This window comes from Neoarius graeffei, chromosome 21 (genome assembly GCF_027579695.1).
Source record: "Neoarius graeffei isolate fNeoGra1 chromosome 21, fNeoGra1.pri, whole genome shotgun sequence".
In the NCBI taxonomy this organism is placed as follows: domain Eukaryota; kingdom Metazoa; phylum Chordata; class Actinopteri; order Siluriformes; family Ariidae; genus Neoarius; species Neoarius graeffei.
In genome coordinates this window covers 22872055-22895519 of record NC_083589.1, presented here as the reverse complement: position 1 = coordinate 22895519, position 23465 = coordinate 22872055, and the positions used below count along the sequence as shown (strand labels likewise).

Here is a 23465-nt window from a genome sequence, read left to right as displayed (position 1 = left end):
TTAACCTTACTTTCACGTTATAAGTTGAACAGATGTTATATTAAACTTTGTCTTTTCAACATTTTAGAAATTGTTTGTGTTAATTGAGATATTGTTTTAAAATATTACTTTTCAAAGGGGGTGCACTCATTTACGCTGAGCACTGTGTGTGTGTGTGTGTGTGTGTGTGCTTTATTGTGTCTTTTTTGTTAGATGACTTTACTTTTGTCCACTGCTTTGTAGTTTTCAAAGCAAGTTCCGGGAGCGTCGCCTTCTCCGCAACGTCACTTCCGTTTACGTCAACCAGCCACATCGCATCACAGCCTGGAAGTGAGCCATTCACTCCAACCAAAGTGAGTATCAAAACATAAAACAGAGCTTTTTTTTTTTTTTAGCAAAATAATTGACGGGAAAAAAAGTAGTCGTGTTGTTTTGTAATTGTATTTATTTCGGATTTTTGTACATGTATTATAGCTTTGATGCAGAAAGTTTGAAAGATTGTACTGTAACACTGTATCTGTGTTTTATTCAGATTTTTGTCACCGAGACTAAATTTGCGCCTGATATTTAATTTTCTGGCTAAAAGTCAATAGATTACGGAAGTCATCCACAGTGTTCCTGTAATCTGTGGTGAATTCATGGCATTCATTAAAAATAAAAATGTAAAAAGCAGCACATTGTTTTCGAACACTTAGAAATGCATGAAAACAGCACATAAATACCAAACCCTTACTCCAATCAAACAGAAACAGGGTGATTAATAGGACTGTAAATGAATAATACTGTACTTCTTGGACATTTCTGTCTTGATGTTCAGGACTGTGGTCCTCTAGCTGTTGTATGTATAATTTTGACATTGCCGAATATTCAGTACAGTATGCTTGTGCAGGTAATGAATGGCTTGCTCAAGTGGTTTTGTGATCACAGATTTATAGGGAGTGTTTAAAAATAAAAAAAATATATATAAACACAACAATTTGAACCCCTGTGATGACCTGGCGACTTGTCCAGGGTGTACCCCGCCTTTCGCCCGTAGTCAGCTGGGATAGGCTCCAGCTTGCCTGCGACCCTGTAGAACAGGATAAAGCGGCTAGAGATGATGAGATGAGATGAGATGAGACAACAATTTGAAAGATTGTACTGTAACACTGTATCTGTGTTTCATTCAGATTTTTGTCACCGAGACTAAATTTGCGCCTGGTATTTATTAAATATCAGGCGCAAATTTATATTGCGGATGATATTGTGATATGTGGTGAAAGTAGAAAGGAGGTTGAGTTGGGTTTGGAGAGATGCATTGGAACGAAGAGGAATGAAGGTGAGCAGTAGCAAAACAGAATACATGTGCATCAGTGAGAATGGGGATGAGAGTGTAGTGAAGGAGACGTAAAGAAAGTTGGTGAATTCAAGGGTCAACTGTGCAGGAAAATGGGGGCTGCGATAGTGAGGTGAGAAAGAGAGTGCAGGCAGGGTGGAGCAGGATTTCGGGAGTCATTTGTGATAGGAAAGTCCCAGCAAAAGTGAAAGGTAAGATGTATAAGACAGTCGTGAGACCAGCTGTGATGTATGGATTGGAGACCGTCCCCTTAACGAAGAGACAGGAGGAAAAGTTGGAGGTGGCGGAGTTGAGGATGTTAAGGTTTGCGATGGGAGGTTGGACAGGATAAGGAACGAGCACATCAGAGGGACAGCACTTGTGGAGAGCTTGGGAATTAAGCTAAGAGAGATGAGACTGAGATGGTATGGGCACATCCTGAGAAGAGATGCAGAGCATGTGGGAAGGAGAACGTTCAGGATGGAGCTGCCAGGCAAACGAAAACGAGGAAGGCCAAAGAGGAGATACATGGATGTGGTGAGAGAGGATATGAAAGTGGCAGGAGTGGTAGAGAAGGATGCGGAAGACAGGGAGCAATGGAGACGAAAGATCCGCTGTGGCAACCCCTAATCGGGAGCAGCCAGAAGAAGAAGATATAAACACAACAATAAGTCTCATCTCATTATCTCTAGCTGCTTTATCCTGTTCTACAGGGTCGCAGGCAAGCTGGAGCCTATCCGAGCTGACTACGGGCGAAAGGCGGGGTACACCCTGGACAAGTCGCCAGGTCATCACAGGGCTGACACATAGACACAGACAACCATTCACACTCACATTTACACCTACGGTCAATTTAGAGTCACCAGTTAACCTAACCTGCATGTCTTTGGACTGTGGGGGAAACCGGAGCACCCGGAGGAAACCCACACGGACATGGGGAGAACATGCAAACTCCACACAGAAAGGCCCTCGCCGGCCACGGGGCTCGAACCTGGACCTTCTTGCTGTGAGGCGACAGCGCTAACCACTACACCACCGTGCCGCCTTACAATAAGAAGTCTCATCTCATTATCTCTAGCCGCTTTATCCTTCTACAGGGTCGCAGGCAAGCTGGAGCCTATCCCAGCTGACTACGGGCGAAAGGCGGGGTACACCCTGGACAAGTCGCCAGGTCATCACAGGGCTGACACATAGACACAGACAACCATTCACACTCACATTCACACCTACAGTCAATTTAGAGTCACCAGTTAACCTAACCTGCATGTTTTTGGACTGTGGGGGAAACCGGAACACCCGGAGGAAACCCACGCGGACACGGGGAGAACATGCAAACTCCACACAGAAAGGCCCTCGCCGGCCACGGGGCTCGAACCCGGACCTTCTTGCTGTGAGGCAACAGCACTAACCACTACACCACCGTGCCGCCTTACAATAAGAAGTATTAAAAAAAAATAATAATAATAAGTTATGCCAACCAATGTTTTCGAACAATCATACAGTAAAGTTGAGTCTGGCCTTATCAGCAGGAGACTCCATCCATCCTTCCTTCCTTATTTCTTGCTTGCTTGCCCATGTAAGATATCGGTTAGAGCCATATAATCATGACTGGTATAACAACAAACAATGATAACAGGGAAGCCATGGTTTAAAGGTTAAAGAAGCAGCTTTGAGACTAAAAGGTCGCTGGTTCAATTCCCTGCACCAGCAGGAATGGCTGAAATGCCCTTGAGCAACGCAGCTAACTCCCAACAGCTTCCCAGGCTGCTCTGGGTGTGTTGTATGTTGCTTTGAATAAGAGCGTCTGCTAAATTCCATTAATGTTATGTCATGTTTGTGCTCTTTCAGGGCGGGATACAGCTCTGCAGGTTAAACAACATTTAAAAACGAAATTATGTGGTGCCTTTTTCCTTCCTCCTTCCTCCAAAATTGCCTCTCTGCAGTGCATTGTCCTGGTTTTTGACATGTCCAAGCTGCTCATGTGCCCTTCTTCCAAACGAATAGGGAGTGTCTGTTTCAATGTAAATGAAATAAAATATGCTATATGATGAAAATGTTTGTGGACACCTGGCCATCACACCTTTATATGGGCCTCCCATAAACGTTTGCCACATAATTGGAAGCACACAATTGTATTGGATTTCTTTGTATTCTGTAGCATTAAAGGTAAACTGCCTTTCACATTTTTCCAGTGGAGGTCATAAAAATGTTCCCAACACCCAATTATTTTTGCTTAGTGGACCGAAAGCTACTGAATTTTAATCACATTCTTCCAATTTTTAGTTTTTTAAAATAGAACAATTAATGTTATATTTTAAATAGCATAAATATTTATATTATAGATATTTTTATTGTTTATATTATAAATAACAATTAATAGGGTTTTTTTTTAAATAGAACAATTAATACCCCTCCTTGAATCACCACCTTAACGTGGTGGAGGGGTTTGAGTGCCTCAGGGATTCTAGGAGCTATGTTTTCAGAACGTTTGCCCCTGGTAGAGTCTCCCAAGGCAAGCAGGTCCCAGATGAGAGGTCAGACAAAGAGTGGTTCAGAATGACCCTTATGAAAAGAAAAACAGGTATCCAAGTACCCTCGCCCAGACCAGGGATACCGGGGCTCCACCCTGGAGCCAGGCCTGGGGGAGGGGCTTGTCAGCGAATGCCTGGTGGTCGGGCCTATGTCTGTGGGGCCCGGCCAGGCCCAGCCCAAATGAGCAACACGGAACCACTCTCCTGTGGACCCACCACCCACAGGAGGTGCCATAAGGGTCTGGTGCACTGTGGATTGGGTGGCAGCCAAAGGCGGAGGCTGACAAAACTGGCTTTTGGGACATGGAATGTCACCTGTCTGGTGGGAAAGGAGCCTGAACTTGTGTGTGAGGTTGAGCGGTACTGACTAGATATAGTTGGGCTCACCTCAACACATAACTTGGGCTCTGGAGCCAATTTCCTGGAGAGGGGTTGGACACTCTTCTATGCTGGAGTTGCCAAGGGTGAGCAGCGCCGGGCAGGGATGGGGCTATTGGTAGCCCCCCAGTTCAGTGCGCTAACATCGGAGTTCTCCCCAGTGAATGAGAGGGTCGTTTCCCTGTGCCTTCAGGTCGGGGAACAGTCTCTGACTGTCATTTGCGCCTATGCGCCGAATGGTAGTTCAGAGTACCCGGCCTTCTTTGAGTCCTTGAGTGGAGTGCTAGACAGTGCATCATGAGGGGACTCCATTGTTTTACTGGGGGACTTCAATGCTCATGTGGGCAATGACAGTGAGACCTGGAGGGGGGTGATTGGGAGGAATGGCCTGCCTGATCTGAACCTGAACAGTGTTCAGTTGTTGGACTTCTGTGCCATGCAAGGTTTGGCCATAACGAACACCATGTTTGAGCATAAGGGTGCCCATAAGTGCACGTGGCATGAGGACACCCTAGGCCGTAGATCAATGATTTGACGTTGTAGTCATTTCATCTGATCTACGACCATATGTCTTGGACACTCGGGTGAAGAGAGGAGCAGAGCTGTCAACTGATCACTACCTGGTGGTGAGCTGGATCAGATGGCGGGGGAGGAGGCCGGACAGACCTGGTAGGCCCAAACGTTTAGTGAGGGTATGCTGGGAACGTCTGGTGGAGGCTCCCGTCCGTTGGATCTTCAACTGCCACATCCAGCAGAGCTTCAACTGCATACCAGGGAAGGATGGGGACATTGAGTCCAAATGGACCATGTTCCGCACCTCCATTGCTGAGGCGGCTGCAAGGTTGTTGGTGCCTGTCATGACAGTAATCCCCAAACCCGATGGTGGACACCTGGAGTGAGGGGAGCCGTCAGGCTGAAGAAGGAGTCCTATCGGGCTTGGTTAGCCTGTGCGTCTCCAGAGGCAGCTGACAGATACCGACGAGCCAAGCAGAACATGGCTCAGGCAGTCACTGAAGCAAAAACTCAGGTGTGGGAGGAGTTCGGTGAGGCCATGGAAAGTGACTTTCGATCGGCCTCGAAGAAATTCTGGCAAACTCTCCTGTGGCTTAGGAAGGGGAAGCAGTGCTCTGTCCCTACCGTTTACAGCGAGGATAGAGTGCTGTTGACCTCAGCTGGGGACATCGTCCGACGGTGGAAGGAGTATTTTGAGGATCTACTCAATCCCACTTTCATGTTGTCCGAGGAGGATGCAGAGTCTGAGGGTGCTTGGGAGGACTCACCCATCACAGGGGCTGAGGTTGCCGAGGTGGTTAAAAAGCTCCTCAGTGGCCGGGTGCTGGGAGTGGATGAAATTCATCCTGAGTTCCTGAAGGCACTGGATGTTGTTGGGCTGTCTTGGTTGACACGTCTCTTTAACATTGTATGGATGTCAGGGACAGTGCCTCTGGATTGGCAGACTGGGGTGGTGGTCCCCCTTTTTAAAAAGGGGGACCAGAGAGTGTGTTCCAAGTATAGGAGGATCACACTTCTCAGCCTCCTTTGGAAAGCCTATGCTGGGATGCTGGAGAGGAGAGTCTGGTCGATAGTCGAACCTTGGATTCAGGAGGAACAATGCGGTTTTCGTCCTGGCCATGGAACACTGGACCAGCTCTTAACCCTTGCAAGGGTACTGGAGGGTGCATGGGAATTTGCCCAACTGGTCCACATGTGTTTTGAGGACCTGGAGAAGGCTTACGACCGTGTCCCTCGTGGTGCCCTGTGGGGGGTGCTTCGGGAGTATGGGGTCCAGGGCCCACTACTGCAGGCCATTTGGTCCCTACATGACCAGAGCAGGAGTTTGGTTCGCATTGCTGGCAATAAGTCAGACTCATTCCCAGTGCATGTGGGACTCCACCAGGGCTGCCCTTTGTTGCCGGTTCTGTTCATAATTTTTATGGACAGAATTTCTAGGCACAGCCAAGGGGCAGAGGGTGTCCAGTTTGGTGGCAGCAGGATCACATCTCTGCCTTTTGCAGATGATGTGGTCCTGTTGGCTTCATCAATCTGTGACTTACAGCATGCGCTGGGACGGTTTGCAGCAGAGTGCGAAACGGCTGGGATGAGGATCAGCACCTCCAAGTCTGCGGCCATGGCGCTCAGACGGAAACGGGCGGAGTGCCTACTCCGGGTTAGGGGGGAGTTGCTACCCAAAGTGGAGGAGTTTAAGTATCTCGGGGTTTTGTTCACGAGTGAGGGTAAGGGAGAGCAAGAGTTGGACAGACGGATCGGGGCAGCGTGATGCGGACGCTAAACTAGTCTGTTGTGGTAAAGAGAGAGCTGAGCCAAAAGGCAAAGCTCTCAATTTACTGGTCCATCTACGTTCCCACTCTCACCTATGGTCACGAGCTATGGATAGTGACCGAAAGAATGAGATCGCGGATACAAATGGTAGAAATGAGTTTTCTCCGCAGGGTGGCTGGGCTCTCCCTTAGAGACAGGGTGAGAAGCTTGGTCATTTGGGAGACACTCAGAGTAGAACCACTGCTCCTCCACATCAAAAGGAGTCAGTTGAGGTGGTTCGGGCACCTTGTTAGAACTCCTGCTCCTCCACACCGGGAGGAGACCCCGAGGCAGACCCAGCACACGCTGGAGAGATTATATCTCTCGGCTGACCTGGGAATGCCTCAGTATTCTCTCGGAAAAGCTGGTGGAGGTGGCCGGGGAGAGGGAAGTCTGGGCTGCTCTGCTTAGGCTGCTACCCCCGCGACCCGGATCTGGATAAGCGGTAGAGGATGGATGGATGGATGGATGGATGGATAATTAATGAATTTAGAACCACATGGCCCTCATTTCTCCGCTATTTTTTCCTGCTTCACCATGACCCAATTCAAGATACTACGTCATGCATCACGTGGTGGGCTTTCCCCGTTAACACAAGGCATTGTGGGATACAAATTTGAAACAGGAGAGAAAAATGAAGGGAGTGAGTGTACAAGTGAAACATAAAAGACCGACTACAGTAACAGAAAGCGAGAAGAAAAGACGTTACTATGTTATATACGAAGGAAAGGAAACACAGGACCAAACTAATAAATCGGCGGTCAGCGAGCACCTCCGTCTGATCAGCTGTTCGTTTAGTGACAGAATGATGTAACTGTCAGTGCACAGTCAAAGGTAAACCTGCATATGCACACACACACACACACAGACTTCCTCTGTCTGCTTGACTGTGCGAAGCGAGTGATTTCATGCACATTATTTGCTCAGGAATCCCCTCAAATTAAATAATTTCCCAGCCACAGAATGGTCTGATATTTTGAGATATTACAGAAATAAACATAAATCACAATGACCAAATTTCAGAAGGAAATAAATTTCACAGATTTTATGAAATCGAAAGGCTGTCTTGCTTTAAAATTTACCACAAAGTGAGCTCCATTAAGACATGGTTTCCCATGGTTTGTGTGAAGGAATTCAAGTGGCCTGCCTGCACAGAACCCTGACTTCAACCCCACTGAACACCTTTAGGATGTTCTGGAACACTCAAACCTTTTTTGCTCCAGGGCTTTCCTAGAGACATCATTGCCCAACCTCTTGTGCTCTCATCGCTGAATGATCACAAATCCCCACAGCCGCAGTGCAAAATCTAGTGGAAAGCCTTCCCAGAAGATTGCAGGTTATTCTAATAGCAAAAACGCAATTGTTTTGGAATAGGAGCTTCCATAGTAGGTGTTCACATACTTTTGGCCATATATGGGGTGAGTGTTAAATCCAGTGCATCTTGAATGTTGTGGACTGCGCTGGTGTAAAGAAAATAACTCTGTTTTCTGATTTTAGTAGCCATGGCCCAGTTTGAGGAAGTGTCCAAGAAATCTGCACTCCATCCCAAACCAAATGGGCTGATGCTGCAGTACGGTACCGCAGGGTTCCGCAGCATTGCCAGTCATTTGGACCATGTGATGTTCCGCATGGGCCTGTTGGCCACACTGAGGTCCAAAAAAACCAAGTCCAGCATTGGAGTCATGGTCACTGCTTCTCATAATCCAGAGGTGGGTGGTGTTACACGATTACAGAGTTTTGACAAATTAAACTTGTTGGTGATGTATACTTTGTTGATGCCTGAACACACATTTCCGTGTATTTCTCTCTGTCCTGTGCTTTCTCAGGAGGACAATGGCGTGAAGTTGATTGACCCGATGGGGGAGATGGTGACTCCAGCTTGGGAAGGCTATGCCACTCAGCTGGCTAATGCAGAACAGGAAGCTCTATGCACTGTCCTGAAGGATATCATTGAGAAAGAAGCTGTTGACATGAACGAGGCAGCGAGTGTTGTCACTGGCCGAGACACCAGGTATCTCAGCGCACAGCCACACTGTGTTTATTACAGTGTTGGTCTTTTTTAATTAGAAGATTAACAGCAAGTGTAATTGTGTACAAACTGACTGGATGTACATTCTGTCGCTCAGACCGAGCAGTGAGAACCTGTCACGGGCCGTGTTGGATGGGGTTTCCTGTTTAGAAGGCCTTAGTCTTGGTGTGTATTACAATAACCCCTTTTAATTTGATGAGAATTTGATTAGTAATTGTATGATATTTTAATCAGTATCATGTTCTTCCTGTGATTGTATGTCTATCTGTGTGTTTATTTCAGACTTTGGCCTGGTGACTACGCCTCAGCTGCATTATATAGTCCTATGTCGCAACACTGATGGTTGTTACGGTACTGCTACGACACAAGGGTATTATGAGAAACTCTCCAAGGCTTTCATTGAGCTCACTACCAATGTAAGCTTATTTTGAGAAAACAACAATGACACTTGCAGTATATTTCCATGAATTTGGCACATACATACTGGAGATTTGACCTCTGAAGTGATTTAGAAGTGAGGCACAATGTAGTCAAAGCATAAAGCTGTTTAAGAAACTGACAGTGGGGTCATTCCATGCCAAATCAACAAATATCTGACAAATTTATGCTCGACCATCTCAGATTTCAATGAAATTTGGAGGGCTCAGAGATACTATTAAAAGAAGTTAATCCCCAAAATTTGAGCTTCCTATCTCCAACGGTTTCAGAGATACAGGCATTTGAATTTTTCGATTTTTTTGCATTTTGCTCAAGCATACATATTTCAAAGTGTAATATAGTCTTTATTATGCAAGATAGAAACCTAAAATTTTGCAGAGAGAGATTCAATGTCTTGTACTACAAGCTTCAACTTAGAATTTCAATGGTCATTGTATATTAGATGGTGATTTTAACAAGGAAATTAAAAAGACAAATTTGCATTTTTTGCATTTTTAATTCATTCTGGAAGCTTGCCTGTGGCAGTAATGCTTAAACTAAGAATGTTATTCAAATCTACACAGAAATATCTACCAATTTCAGTTTTACCAAGTCTCCACTATTCCTAGTTTGTCTGTAATAGGGTTTTGAAATTCGCCGATTTCTAAAACATGCCATTTTCAGTAGCATGGATTCCAATGTGGGATAGCAGTTCGGAACTTGTAAATTTTTTTCAGTAATCTCCTAGACCCATATTTTATATTTCCAAGTTTTTGTTCTGTGTCTCTCAAGTATTTCTGAGCTACAGGTGTTTAAAAAATCCATTTTTTCCAAATTAGAATTTTTGATATTATTTCCATTTTATTGATGATTAAGGACTGATAAATACAACTAAATGATTTGTATAGATAAGGAAACATTTTACTTGTGTTCATGTCACAGAAATATGGTTTTAAAAATATTATCATTTTGACATAAGCTAAATAATATATGAACATTTCACATTTTTCAGTAAATATATATATAAAAACTAAAGAAGTCAGTCATTTTTCATATAAATCACTTAACTTACAATTTCTGTTGTATATTAGTTTATGGCACTCAGAATCTTTCTTTAGTCCAATTCCTATAGAACAGGGAGGAAGTTCAGCAATTTCTAGATGTCTAAGAACAAACTCATTTATACTGATCTCAAATTGAAAGCAACTACAATTAAATTCCCTAGTCAACTATTCAAAATATCCAATCCTTGCATAGAAACACATTCAGTTAATAACATTGGTAAATTTTCTCAGTGCTCTGTATTACAATGTATTTAATATAACCCAAGCAATATAATGTTATCTGAACAAGTATGCAGTTTAGAGACTCTATAAGATATGAGCCACCTGTTCTGGTATCAAAGGTCACCTATTGTGCTGTGTTGATATTGATAAGGCTGGCTGTTGACTGGTACACAATAGCTGGTCATTGATTGATTGCTAATGTTACACAGTCTTGGATTAAAATCAATTTACAAATAATTAATACTGAGCATTAATTGAAATTTTATTTAAAATTGAGGAAGAAACATGTCTCCTAACCTACTTGAGCCTTATTGAAGCATTTATTAACCCTCAAATATCAGTTATATGAAAATGTATCAAAAATTCGAATTTGGTGAAAATGGATTTTTTAAACCCCTGTAGTTTAAAAATACTTGAGAGACACAGAACAAAAATTTGGAAATATAAAATATGGGTCTTGGGGATTACTGAAAAAATTTACAAGTTCCTAACTGCTATCCCACGTTGGATTTCTTGCTACTGAAAATGGCATGTTTTAGAAATCGGCGAATTTCAAAACCCTATTACAGACAAACTAGGAATAGTGGAGACTTGGTAAAACTGAAATTGGTAGATATTTCTGTGTAGATTTGAATAACATTCTTAGTTTAAGCATTACTGCCACAGGCAAGCTTCTAGAATGAGTTAAAAATGCAAAAAATGCAAATTTGTCTTTTTAATTTCCTTGTTAAAATCACCATCTAATGTACAATGACCATTGAAATTCTAAGTTGAAGCTTGTAGTACAAGACATTGAGTCTCTGTGCAAAATTTTAGGTTTCTATCTTGCATAATAAAGACTATATTGCACTTTGAAATATGTATGTTTTGAGCAAAAAACAAAAAAATCGAAAAATTCAAATGCCTGTATCTCTGAAACTATTGGTGATAGGAAGCTCAAGTTTTGGAGATTAACTTCTTTTAATAGTATCTCTGAGCCCTCCAAATTTCATTGAAATCTGAGATGGTCGAGCATAACCTCTTGTTGATTTGGCATGGAATGATAGTGAACAACAAACACAAGATAACTGTCGCTGTCGGAGGAAGTGTAAACAAAACAAATTCTAAAGTCTGAATTCAACCTGGTTTATCTCGATCGATACCAGGCTTGTAGTGCTTGAGTCTGACTCGTGACTTGACTTGGACTTGAGCACTGATGATCCGGACTTGGACACAGACTCGTAAATTGGAGACGAGAACTCAGATTTTTTCTTTATTTTTTTGTAACGTGCCATGATGATTTGGAAATAAGATATTTATATCTACATAAATTTTTACGCTAATTTTACGTAAGAGTGTCACACCTGTGCACCTTGGTGCATGCATCAGATTGACTCTCAGACACACTCCTGTAAACAACTCACACCTGCACAGGATTAAGGTGCATTCAGCACGCCTGTATAAAAACTGTGAAAACACAATTTGTGAAGTATTGAGTTGCGTTGCTGACCGAGCCTTATTTCCTTGTTTGGGTTCCTGATCCCTGATTTTCTGTTTCTCGTCTTCTGATTTTGCCGAGTCCATGATAGCCTGTTTGTGCCTTACTCAACCTATTGCCTGTTTTACAATTTTGCCTGCCATTCTGGGTTGTTTACCTGTCTTCACTTGTATTAATAAACACACTGTAGAACCAGAGCAGGTGGGTGGAGCACAGAGGCACGGCAGGCCAGAACTGAGTTCTCAGAAACTCTTATTTTTAACGATATATGTGGCTTTTCGGCTCATTCACTCTCTCTCACACACACACACACGCATTTGGGTCGGGAGAGAGCTCCCTTTCTCTGCTCTCTCTCTCCTTTTATAGGGCGCAGTGACTGGGGAAGACACACAAACACAGGTTAACTCACATCAGGTGCAGTGATTCTGCCACTTACCTTCCCTGACTCCGCCCTCCATTCACAGACTGATGCTTGACCACGCCCCCGCTGCCACAAACACACCTTCTGCACTTACATCCGTCTCCCAACCATCTCTGACAGAATACTTCACTCTCCCTGACAAAGAGAAGCACATTCACCTGTTCATACATCATGTTCAGGAACAAACTAATGTTAATGGCACTAAAACAGCCATAGCCACCGTCAAATGGTGCGGTTGGAGTCTTCTTCTCGGACTCGACTCAGATCAATAGTGGACTCGACTCGAAATTTTTTTTAATGACCTGGACCTGACTCGGATTTGAACACTGGGGACTCGAGGCTGGACTCGGACTCGAGGTTTAGTGACTCGACTACAACACTGACCAGTACATACCATCTCATGCCTGTACTCGTCTCCCAGGCTCCGGGACGCACTGATGACCAGAAGAGGCTGCTGTTGGATGGGGCCAATGGGATCGGAGCATTGAAGATGAGAGAAATGGCGGCGTTTCTCAAGTCTGAGCTGCTGGTGGAGCTCTTTAACGATGGCAGCAGTGGCAGACTTAACTATCAGTGCGGAGCCGACTATGTGAAAGTGCAACAGAAACCTCCACAAGGTGTTTAGGATTGTTTCAGTAGTGGCTCACATAATGAATTTGAGGTTTGTTTTTTCGTTGGTTTTTTTTGTTTTGTTTTTATTATTTATTATTATTATTTTTTTTTTTATTAGCTCACACAGCCATAGGGCGGTGAGCTATTGCCATCACGCGGCATCCATCCGTCCGTCCACAATTCATAAAAATCGCTACCCCTCCCTGAGTTTTCAATGCATTTTGATTCTGATTGTTTTGTTTGGAAGATCTGATCATTCTGCACAAAATGTACTCCCTGGTTTTGTAATTTCTCATTAACAAGTTGCTAATTAGGCCAATTAACCCTTTGGTGACTGACCCCTTGAAAATGGTTCCTCCAGGAACGATGACGTTTCAGTTGTCAAGACAACAGAAAAACTAAAATACAAGAGCATTTTGTTTTGTGCACAAGAGCATTGTGACGTATCTTTCTGTTTTTGTATTTTAGTTTTTAGGGCTGCCTTTAACGAAAACAAAGATCTCAACTTCTCAAAGGATTCCTTTTCATATCAAAAGCAAAATCTACAACACGTATGTTTTCCCAGTTGTCCTTTATGGACTAGAGTGTGTAAACTGGACGTATGCAGAAAAACAGACCTTTCAAAACCATATTTTGAGGTTTATGACAAACCACAGGTTAACATACACTACCGTTCAAAAGTTTGGGGTCACCCAGACAATTTTGTGTTTTCCATGAAAAGTCACACTTTTATTTACCACCATAAGTTGTAAAATGAATAGAAAATATAATCAAGACATTTTTCTGGCCATTTTGAGCATTTAATCGACCCCACAAATGTGATGCTCCAGAAACTCAATCTGCTCAAAGGAAGGTCAGTTTTATAGCTTCTCTAAAGAGCTCAACTGTTTTCAGCTGTGCTAACATGATTGTACAAGGGTTTTCTAATCATCCATTAGCCTTCTGAGGCAATGAGCAAACACATTGTACCATTAGAACACTGGAGTGAGAGTTGCTGGAAATGGGCCTCTATACACCTATGGAGATATTGCACCAAAAACCAGACATTTGCAGCTAGAATAGTCATTTACCACATTAGCAATGTATAGAGTGTATTTCTGATTAGTTTAAAGTGATCTTCATTGAAAAGAACAGTGCTTTTCTTTCAAAAATAAGGAAATTTCAAATTGACCCCAAACTTTTGAACGGTAGTGTACCACATCAAAATTGAGGATCTTCTTGAAGCTACTAAAATGACTTCCATAATGAATGTAATCAAGAGCGAAACCCTCAAACTCTTTGGCCATATAAAACGGGCAGAAAGAGGACTGGCTAAGATCTGTGTTGAAGGTATGATGGAAGGCAAACGGAACAGAGGAAGATCGAGAAAGCATTGGCGAGACAATGTATACCAATGGTCCGGTCTCAATATTAACGACCTTAACAAAGCTACACATAACAGGAAACTTTGGAAGGTGATTTCTCATTGCAGTCTGCTGCAGGCGGAGACAGTGTTAGGGGATGATACTAAGTACAAGGTCAATGAGCAAGTGAAAGAGAGTTTGTATGCATCAGAGATGGACAGGAGCAATAAATAAAAGTTCCACTAGAACGTGAGTATTTGCCACAGATGACTCGCTCTCTCCTTATATAAGCGAGTTTGATACACACTCATCAAACTTTGGTCAGTTGCTGGATATCATTGGATCTCTGGTTAAGCAACTTCTCAACTGGCTACAAGAATAAATCCATCTTCCCACCAAATTAGAGATCAAATTACAGCTTTGGCTGTTCAACAAGAGAACAGATTCTCCCTTTTGTTCCAGATTGGCTGCCAAGTCCTGCCTGTCACCATATAATAGGACTTCCTTTGTGCCTGAAGTTGGGGTGTGATGAGCTTACATGATTACCCGGGTGACTCAAGAATATAGAAAGTCAAGAACATCATGTTAAGGAGTAGTGTTGTCCCCTGACTGCACTTTTTTTTCCATTTTTAACTAAATATTACAATGCATGGTAGCTTTACTGTACATTTACAGGTATTTAGCAGACGCGCTTATCCAGAGTGACGCACAACAACCCCAGAGCAGCCTGAGGAGCAGTTGGGGGTTCAGTGCCTTGCTCAAGAGCACTTCAGCCATTCTTGGCTCGTCCAGGGAATCGAACTGGCGACTTTTTGGTCCTAAAGCTGCTTCTCTAACCTTCAGGCCATGGCTTCCCCTAAACAGCTTTAAAAACATAAAACGTGGCTGCTCTGACAGCTTTCTGACAGCTCGATTGAGATGAGAAAGATTGAGCGCCTGCTTCTTGCCTATACCTTCAGTTACTTAACTAAAAAATTCAAAGGGCCGATATTTTCAAGTTCATCTATGTAGAAGACAAACTAGGGAATGTCACTTGGTCACCTTTAATCTTTAAGGATCTTTAAAAAAGGCTCTTTTGTTTTTTTTTTGTTTTGTTTTGTTTTTCCTGAAATTTGTATGTTATGTGTATTTGCATTATTGAAGCCCTGCAGTGTGTGCTCTCTCTCTCTCTCTCTCTGTAGGTATGCACATGGGGCCGGGTCAGCGGTGCTGTTCCTTCGATGGTGATGCAGATCGTATTGTGTACTATTACAATGACACTGCTGGATGTTTCCATCTTTTGGATGGAGATAAAATCGCTACTCTGATTAGTACATACCTCAAGGAGCTTTTGACACAGGTAGAAAATACACACACACACACACACACACACACATTTTATATATATATATATATATATATATATATATATATATATATATATATATATATATATATATAATATATATATAGTTTTTTTACCTGTTTACTGAAACATATTCAAGTTATAGTTATATAATGGACATGGACATAAAGTCCAGACTTTCAGCTTTCATTTGAGGGTATCCACATTAAAATTGGATGAAGGGACCAAAAGTAATTGGACAATTGAATCAAAGGCTATTTCATGGGCAGGTGTGGGCAATTCCTTCGTTATGTCATTCTCAATTAAGCAGATAAAAGGCCTGGAGTTGATTTGAGGTGTGGTGCTTGCATTTGGAAGATTTTGCTGTGAAGAAAACATGCGATCAAAGGAGCTCTCCATGCAGGTGAAACAAGCCATCCTTAAGCTGCGAAAACAGAAAAAACCCATCCGAGAAATTGCTACAATATTAGGAGTGGCAAAATCTACAGTTTGGTACATCCTGAGAAAGAAAGAAAGCCCCGGCGAACTCATCAATGCAAAAAGACCTGGACACTCACAGAAGACAACAGTGGTGGATGATCGCAGAATAATTTCCATGGTGAAGAGAAACCCCTTCACAACAGCCAACCAAGTGAACAACACTCTCCAGGAGGTAGGCATATCAATATCCAAATCTACCATAAAGAGAAGACTGCATGAAAGTAAATACAGAGGGTTCACTGCACAGTGCAAGCCACTCATAAGCCTCAAGAATAAAAAGGCTAGATTGGACTTTGCTAAAAAAGCCAGCACAGTTCTGGAAGAACATTCTTTGGACAGATGAAACCAAGATCAACCTCTACCAGAATGATGGAAAGAAAAAAGTATGGTGAAGGCGTGGTACAGCTCATGATCCAAAGCATACCACATCATCTGTAAAACACGGCGGAGGCAGTGTGATGGCTTGGGCATGCATGGCTGCCAGTGGCACTGGGTCACTAGTGTTTATTGATGATGCGACACAGGACAGAAGCAGCTGGATGAATTCTGAGGTATTCAGAGACTTACTGTGTGCTCAAATCCAGCTAAACTGATTGGTCGGCGTTTCATAATACAGATGGACAATGACCCAAAACATAAAGCCAAAGCAACCCAGGAGTTTATTAAAGCAAAGAAGTGGAATATTCTTGAATGGCCAAGTCTCAAATGACCTGATCTCAACCCAATTGAGCATGCATTTCACTTGTTAAAGACTAAACTTCAGACAGAAAGGCACACAAACAAACAGCAACTGAAAACCGCTGCAGTAAAGGCCTGGCAGAGCATTAAAAAGGAGGAAACACAGCGTCTGGTGATGTCCATGAGTTCAAGACTTCAGGCAGTCATTGCCAACAAAGGGTTTTCAACCAAGTATTAGAAATGAACATTTTATTTGCAATTATTTAATTTGTCCAATTACTTTTGAGCCCCTGGAATGAAGGGATTGTGTTTAAAATATGCTTTAGTTCCTCACCTTTTTATGCAATCATTTTGTTCAACCCACTGAATTAAAGCTGAAAGTCTGAACTTCAACTGCATCTGAATTGTTTTGTTCACAATTCATTGTGGTAATGTACAGAACCAAAATTAGAAAAATGTTGTCTCTGTCCAAATATTTATGGACACAGAGTGTATATACATTCAGAATGTATATTCTGTACAAATTCTCCAATTTTTATCCTCCGCTGGCCAAAAGGCCCAAAGGGGTCTTATGTCATGGTGATGTTCATCCGTCTGTCCCAGGAAGGGTACTCACCTTCTGAAATCAACTCCTCTCACAATTTTTGGAGGAATTTCACCAAACTTGGCAAAAGGCATTGTTCGTTAAGGTGTGCTTGCTTTCTGAAATCAACTTCCCTCACAGTTTTTGTTATCCCCTGCTGGCCGAAAGGCCCGAAGGGGGATTATGTCGTGGCAATGTCCGTCTGTCCGTCCCAGGAAGGGTGCTCACCTTCTAAAATCAACTCTTCTCACAATTTTTGGAGGAATTTCACGAACATTGACAGGATTCTTTGTTATATGTCAGTAATACGCTTGTTGTAATTTCGTTCAGTTCAGTCGCATTTTACCAGAGTTATAGCACAGTTGCCAGCGGGGGAGATTGTGCTCTCAGAGCACTCTTTGTTTTTATTAGTTATGATTCTCATCTTATTATCTTATTCATCAAAACACTGTACTGTTCAGGTATTAAGAATGGCCTGAATGATGAACTGTACGGTATATCATGGTGCCCGGGGCGGCACGGTGGTGTAGTGGTTAGCGCTGTCGCCTCACAGCAAGAAGGTCCGGGTTCGAGCCCCGTGGCCAGCGAGGGCCTTTCTGTGCAGAGTTTGCATGTTCTCCCCGTGTCCGCGTGGGTTTCCTCCGGGTGCTCCGGTTTCCCCCACAGTCCAAAGACATGCAGGTTAGGTTAACTGGTGACTCTAAGGCCAAGTTTACATTAGACCGTATCTGTCTCGTTTTCTTCGCGGATGCACTGTCCGTTTACATTAAAACACCTGGAAACGCCGGGAAACGGGAATCCGCCAGGGTCCACGTATTCAATCCAGATCGTGTCTGGTCCGGTGCTGTGTAAACATTGAGATACGCGGATACGCTGTGCTGAGCTCTAGCTGGCGTCGTCATTGGACAACGTCACTGTGACATCCACCTTCCTGATTCGCTGGCGTTGGTCATGTGATGCGACTGCTGAAAAACGGCGCGGACATCCGCCTTGTATCACCTTTCATTAAAGAGTATAAAAGTATGAAAATACTGCAAATACTGATGCAAATACTGCCCATTGTGTAGTTATGATTGTCTTTAGGCTTGCCATCCTTCCACTTGCAAGTGGTAAGTGACGCGCATGCCCGATATGCACTGGAATCACACACACAGCGGCTCAGTCCCGAATCACTGCTTGTGCGATTCACTCGCGCGCTCTGTGAGCTGCGCAGGGCCGGAGTGCGCACCCTCCAGAGGGCACTCGCTGTTCAGGGCGGAGTGATTTGGAACGCAGGATGCCTGCGGAGCCAAGCGTATCCGTGTATTGGCGTTGCTGTGTGCACGCGAATCGTGTATTGGCGTTGCTGTGTGCACGCTAATCGTTTTAAAAACGTTAATCTGATGATCTGCCAGGGTTCCCGCGGGGTTTTAAAAGGTAGTAAAAGGTAGTTAATTAAAATAGGCTAAATTATGGCCAGTAAAAGGTAGTAAACGTAATCTGACGTGGTAGTAAATTTTTTTGACCCCCATCCAACTGGGCCTATGTGTTTTCTAATTCGTTTAATTAACCTGCATGCCATAATATCCATAAATTACTACATTTGGGCGAATTTATTTTTATGTATCGAGGAGGACCGCAGTGAGGAGTTGGTGGCGCATGTGCATTGAATTCCAATAACGGTCGAATCCAGTATAAATTTATACCAGAGATTGTTTAGTACGAGACTGACTTTGTTTATACGGCTCTAGTCGAATCTATCTGTTAACCCGACTGGCGACATCTGCACGAGAATTAAACAATGGGGAAATGCAAATTTTCAGACCTCTGGCTGGAGGAACCTGATTTTAAAGACTGGCTAAAGGCGGTAGATGGCAATCGGCGAGAGGCGTTCATTGAAAAGTTGATCGAAGAAAAGGTCAAACAACTGAGACACATGTAATGCGTTGTGTGTGTGTGTGTGTGTGTGTGTGTGTGTGTGTGTGTGTGTGTGTGTGCCTGGTGCGTTGTGTGTGTGCCTGGTAGTGATGTGTCGGTCGCGAACGATCCGGTTCAAAGAGCTGGCTCTTTGAAGTGAACGACAGGAGCCGGGTCTTCGGTGGGAGCTGAGTTGGGGAGCCGAATTAGTTTTTTGTCCTTAGGTGCCTCAGAGAGAGAGAGAGAGAGACAGAGAGAGAGAGATGGCTGGCTGTTTGTTTTCCGACTGAACCCCCCAAAAAACAAAGGCTGTCTGAGGAGTGTGTACAGCTGAAAGTCTTCTCAGAAAGAACATAAAACTTTCATTCATTGGTCAAGAATACTGTAATGGAAAAAAAAAATGTGTATTAGTGTGTAATGTATAAAGTTCTGTGTATTTTATATTGGTAATATAACACAGTTTTGCATTATGTTTGTGAGAAAATAATTTATTAATTGTAAGTAAGTTTTATTTCTATAGCTAGAACATTGTTACACTGCTATACTTTACAAAGCTTTACAATGGCTACAAAAACTAAAAAATAAAATGGAAAACATCCTACTGATAAAATATAAATAATAATGTAATTAATTAACTAGTTAATTGCAGCAATTAAATCAAAAATAAAATCTTGGGAGCTGAAAGAGCCGGCTCCTTATAGTAAGAAGAGCCAAAAGAGCCGGCTCCCGAAAAAGAGCCGAAATTCCCATCACTAGTGCCTGGTGCGTTGTGTGTGTGTGCCTGGTGCGTTGTGTGTGTGTGCCTGGTGCGTTGTGTGTGTGTGCCTGGTGCGTTGTGTGTGTGTGCCTGGTGCGTTGTGTGTGTGTGTGCCTGGTGCGTTGTGTGTGTGTGTGCCTGGTGCGTTGTGTGTGTGTGCGCCTGGTGCGTTGTGTGTGTGTGTGCGCCTGGTGCGTTGTGTGTGTGTGTGTGCCTGGTGCGGTGTGTGTGTGTGTGTGTGTGTGTGTGTGTGTGTGTGTGTGTGTGTGTGTGCGTGCCTGGTGCGTTGTGTGTGTGTGTGCCTGGTGCGTTGTGTGTGTGTGTGTGCCTGGTGCGTTGTGTGTGTGTGTGCCTGGTGCGTTGTGTGTGTGTGGGTGTGCCTGGTGCGTTGTGTGTGTGTGGGTGTGCCTGGTGCATTGTGTGTGGGTGTGCCTGGTGCGCTGTGTGCGCACCGTTTGAGGCATCCAAAATGTGATGAGCAAATCTGCTGTGTGTGTGCCTGGTGTGCTGTGTGTGCACCATTTGAGGCATCCAAAATGTGATGAGCAAATCTGTTGAACTGTTCAAATGATTAAGATTAACCCTCTAAAACACTGATCTCTGGGAGGAAGGTGTTGACTCTGCCCACGGGCCTTCATGACTACAGGACTGGTGCAAATGACTATCTTAAGCAAACTTGGCAATGTGTTGAGAGACTGCCAAAATAGGGCTTGGGTTATGTGTGTTTTGTATCTTTAGGGTGTGTGTCTTGTCTTTGTCATGTGTGCGTGCGCCTGGTGCGCTTTGTGTGTGTGTGTGTGTGTGTGTGTGGGTTCGTGTTTGCCATTTGACCTGATCTAAATGTAATGAGTTGATGTACCTAAGCACATAAGATTTTTTTGTGCAAATCTGTTCACCTGTTCAAAAGATTATTCCACAAACAAAAGGTTGGCCATCTTGAAAGTGTTGGCCAACAAAATGTAGTCAGATCTTGTACCTAATGTGAAGTGTTGACACACAAGGTTTAGTGCAAATCTGTGTACCCGTTAAGAGGTTATGGGCCACAGTTTCACAGTTCAATAAAATTATAAATTATATGTGGAAGTTTGTTTTCTTTTATGCAAATATGCATTACTCCATGTGTAGCCCTAGCAATGGGAGGTTCTATTATGCGTCCAAAGGGAAAGAGTTACACTACCGGTACGTTCAGATTTTCTTTCTATCTTGTCTCATCAATCCAACTATTTGGGTAGAGTTGTCACTAACTTATATGTAGCACATTCACTTGGACTAACACATACACTCAAAGATTACCTTGTTAAATTGTGAGAAAATGTCCAAATCCAAATTGTCCCTGTGGTAGTAAAAAAAATTGTGAAGGTAGTAAAAAGGTAGTAAATTCAACATAAAATATCTGTAGGAACCCTGTCTGCTGATACGGCCTAATGTAAACCCCACCTAAATTGACCGTAGGTGTGAATGGTTGTCTGTGTCTATGTGTCAGCCCTGTGATGACCTGGCGACTTGTCCAGGGTGTACCCCGCCTTTCGCCCGTAGTCAGCTGGGATAGGCTCCAGCTTGCCTGCGACCCTGTAGAACAGGATAAAGCGGCTAGAGATAATGAGATGAGATGAGGTGAGAGATCATGGCACCCCCTATGTCCGTTCAGAAAAATATAGGTGTCTTTTTATTTACAAAGGTGGTAGGTATGGGGGGGGTGGGGTGTTAAGGTGCAAGGTGCTGGTAAATCTTCCCATCCTAGTGTGATAATGTCCCTTGGAAACTGTTGAGTTTTTTTTCCAGTTTCTAATCTAATGCTTTATTATTATTATTATTATTATTATTATTATTATTATTATTATAATACCAACACAAAGGCTGTACAATATAACAAAACAATAGACAAAGACAGTCGTGCCTAGGTAGTGAATACAAGATATTTGTAATGAACAAAGGGAAGAAAGAGAATTTTAAAGTGCAAAATAAATCCTTAAGTGATTTCTACAGTATCAGTGATTTGTACTATATACCGTGCCAGCCAAAAGTTTGTACACCCCTACTCATTCATAGGTTTTTCTGTATTTTGAGACATTTTCTACATGGCAGAATAATACTGAAGACAAAGTGTTCAAAACAAAGTTTCATGTTTTAGATTCTTCAGAGTAGCCACCGTTTAACCCCTTTTTCCCTTCTTTCTTTCCTTTTTTACTCCCCCCCCCCCAACAGAGATAATAGAAATAAAAGAGCAGTGACAAAAGAAGACAAAAAGCAGGAAAGATAAACCAAAAACATAAAAAAACCCTTGTAATACTTATACAATGATAGTGATGCAAAAGTAGAGCGAGAGAGAGGGGAAAACCCCATCATCCCTCAGCCACTGGTGAAGCAGGCAGGCGCCCGATGCACATACAGCAACCACCGATGGGCACATACCACTGCACCCAGCACCCCAGACAGACCACCACAGGGCAGCAGGCGTGAGGGTGGAGTCAGCATCAGTGTGCAGCTTTGTCCTCGTCCTGCACAGTTGAGTGCAGGTTTTGTTGAATTGACTGTCGGGGAGGAGAGCACAAGTGAGCGTGCTGATTAGCGAGCTCCAGCCGTGCTACATCATGTTTCCCCGCCCCTCAGCCATGTTCATGGAGAGTGGGGCGCTGTTCCTTCAGCACCACTGCAACAACGTGGCGAGGAGCGCTTGTGAGCTTGTGCACAAGAGTCACCAGCCCACCATTGTCACAATATGTAACACACTATAACACACTCTGTCAGGTCTACCTAACTTCCTGTTTCAATGGTTCATGACTAGGCAGTTCTGTTGGCACCATCATGTGCAAAATGCCTCCTCTTGACTTGTGTTAATTATGTGTGGTTTTATTTGTGTAGGCAGGGCTGAATCTGCAGGTAGCTGTGGTTCAAACAGCATACGCCAATGGAAGCTCTACACACTACCTTGAAAACATCATGAAGGTGTTTTATGATATTTTGTCCTGATATTCCTAAATATTAACATATTAGTATCAGTAGTGTAATATCTTGTTCAGTGATGTTAGAATTATTATTTTGCTTTAACTTTTGCTGTTAGGTTACAGTGTGCTGTACGAAGACAGGAGTGAAACATCTCCATCATGCAGCTCAGGAATTTGACATTGGAGTTTACTTTGAAGCCAATGGCCATGGAACGGTAAGCGGAACTGTAATACCGCACCTACAATAATCACAGTGTTTACTAAGAGCGGGGTTTTTTTTTTTTTTTTTTTTTTTTTTTTTTTAATAAACTAAATTTAAGGACCCAGAAGGCTTCACAGAGTAAGAATCCAGCATGTAGTAATAATAATAATAACAGTCATAGGGCGGCACGGTGGTGTAGTGGTTAGCGCTGTCGCCTCACAGCAAGAAGGTCCGGGTTCGAGCCCCGTGGCCGGCGAGGGCCTTTCTGTGCGGAGTTTGCATGTTCTCCCCGTGTCCGCGTGGGTTTCCTCCAGGTGCTCCGGTTTCCCCCACAGTCCAAAGACATGCAGGTTAGGTTAACTGGTGACTCTAAATTGACCGTAGGTGTGAATGTGAGTGTGAATGGTTGTCTGTGTCTATGTGTCAGCCCTGTGATGACCTGGCGACTTGTCCAGGGTGTACCCCGCCTTTC

General features: G+C 43.3%; 1 protein-coding gene across 3 annotated transcripts in view; it reads left to right on the top strand.

Moving 5' to 3' along the window:
- Positions 1–275: 275 nt before the first annotated feature.
- The window catches only part of pgm3 (phosphoglucomutase 3), a 29351-nt gene continuing 6161 nt past the window's right edge, over positions 276–23465 (top strand). Inside the window, exons 1-9 of one of the 3 annotated variants that reach the window (XM_060902825.1) lie at positions 276–332; positions 8023–8231; positions 8349–8533; positions 8649–8716; positions 8834–8967; positions 12574–12769; positions 15289–15446; positions 22709–22792; positions 22908–23006. In XM_060902825.1, coding sequence (XP_060758808.1) covers positions 8025–8231; positions 8349–8533; positions 8649–8716; positions 8834–8967; positions 12574–12769; positions 15289–15446; positions 22709–22792; positions 22908–23006 — 1131 coding nt within the window. In that variant the 5' untranslated portion in view covers positions 276–332; positions 8023–8024. Of the gene's footprint in view, positions 333–7652; positions 7941–8019; positions 8232–8348; positions 8534–8648; positions 8717–8833; positions 8968–12573; positions 12770–15288; positions 15447–22708; positions 22793–22907; positions 23007–23465 lie in introns of those variants that run through there. The other 2 variants (XM_060902824.1, XM_060902823.1) reach the window with 2 other exon arrangements.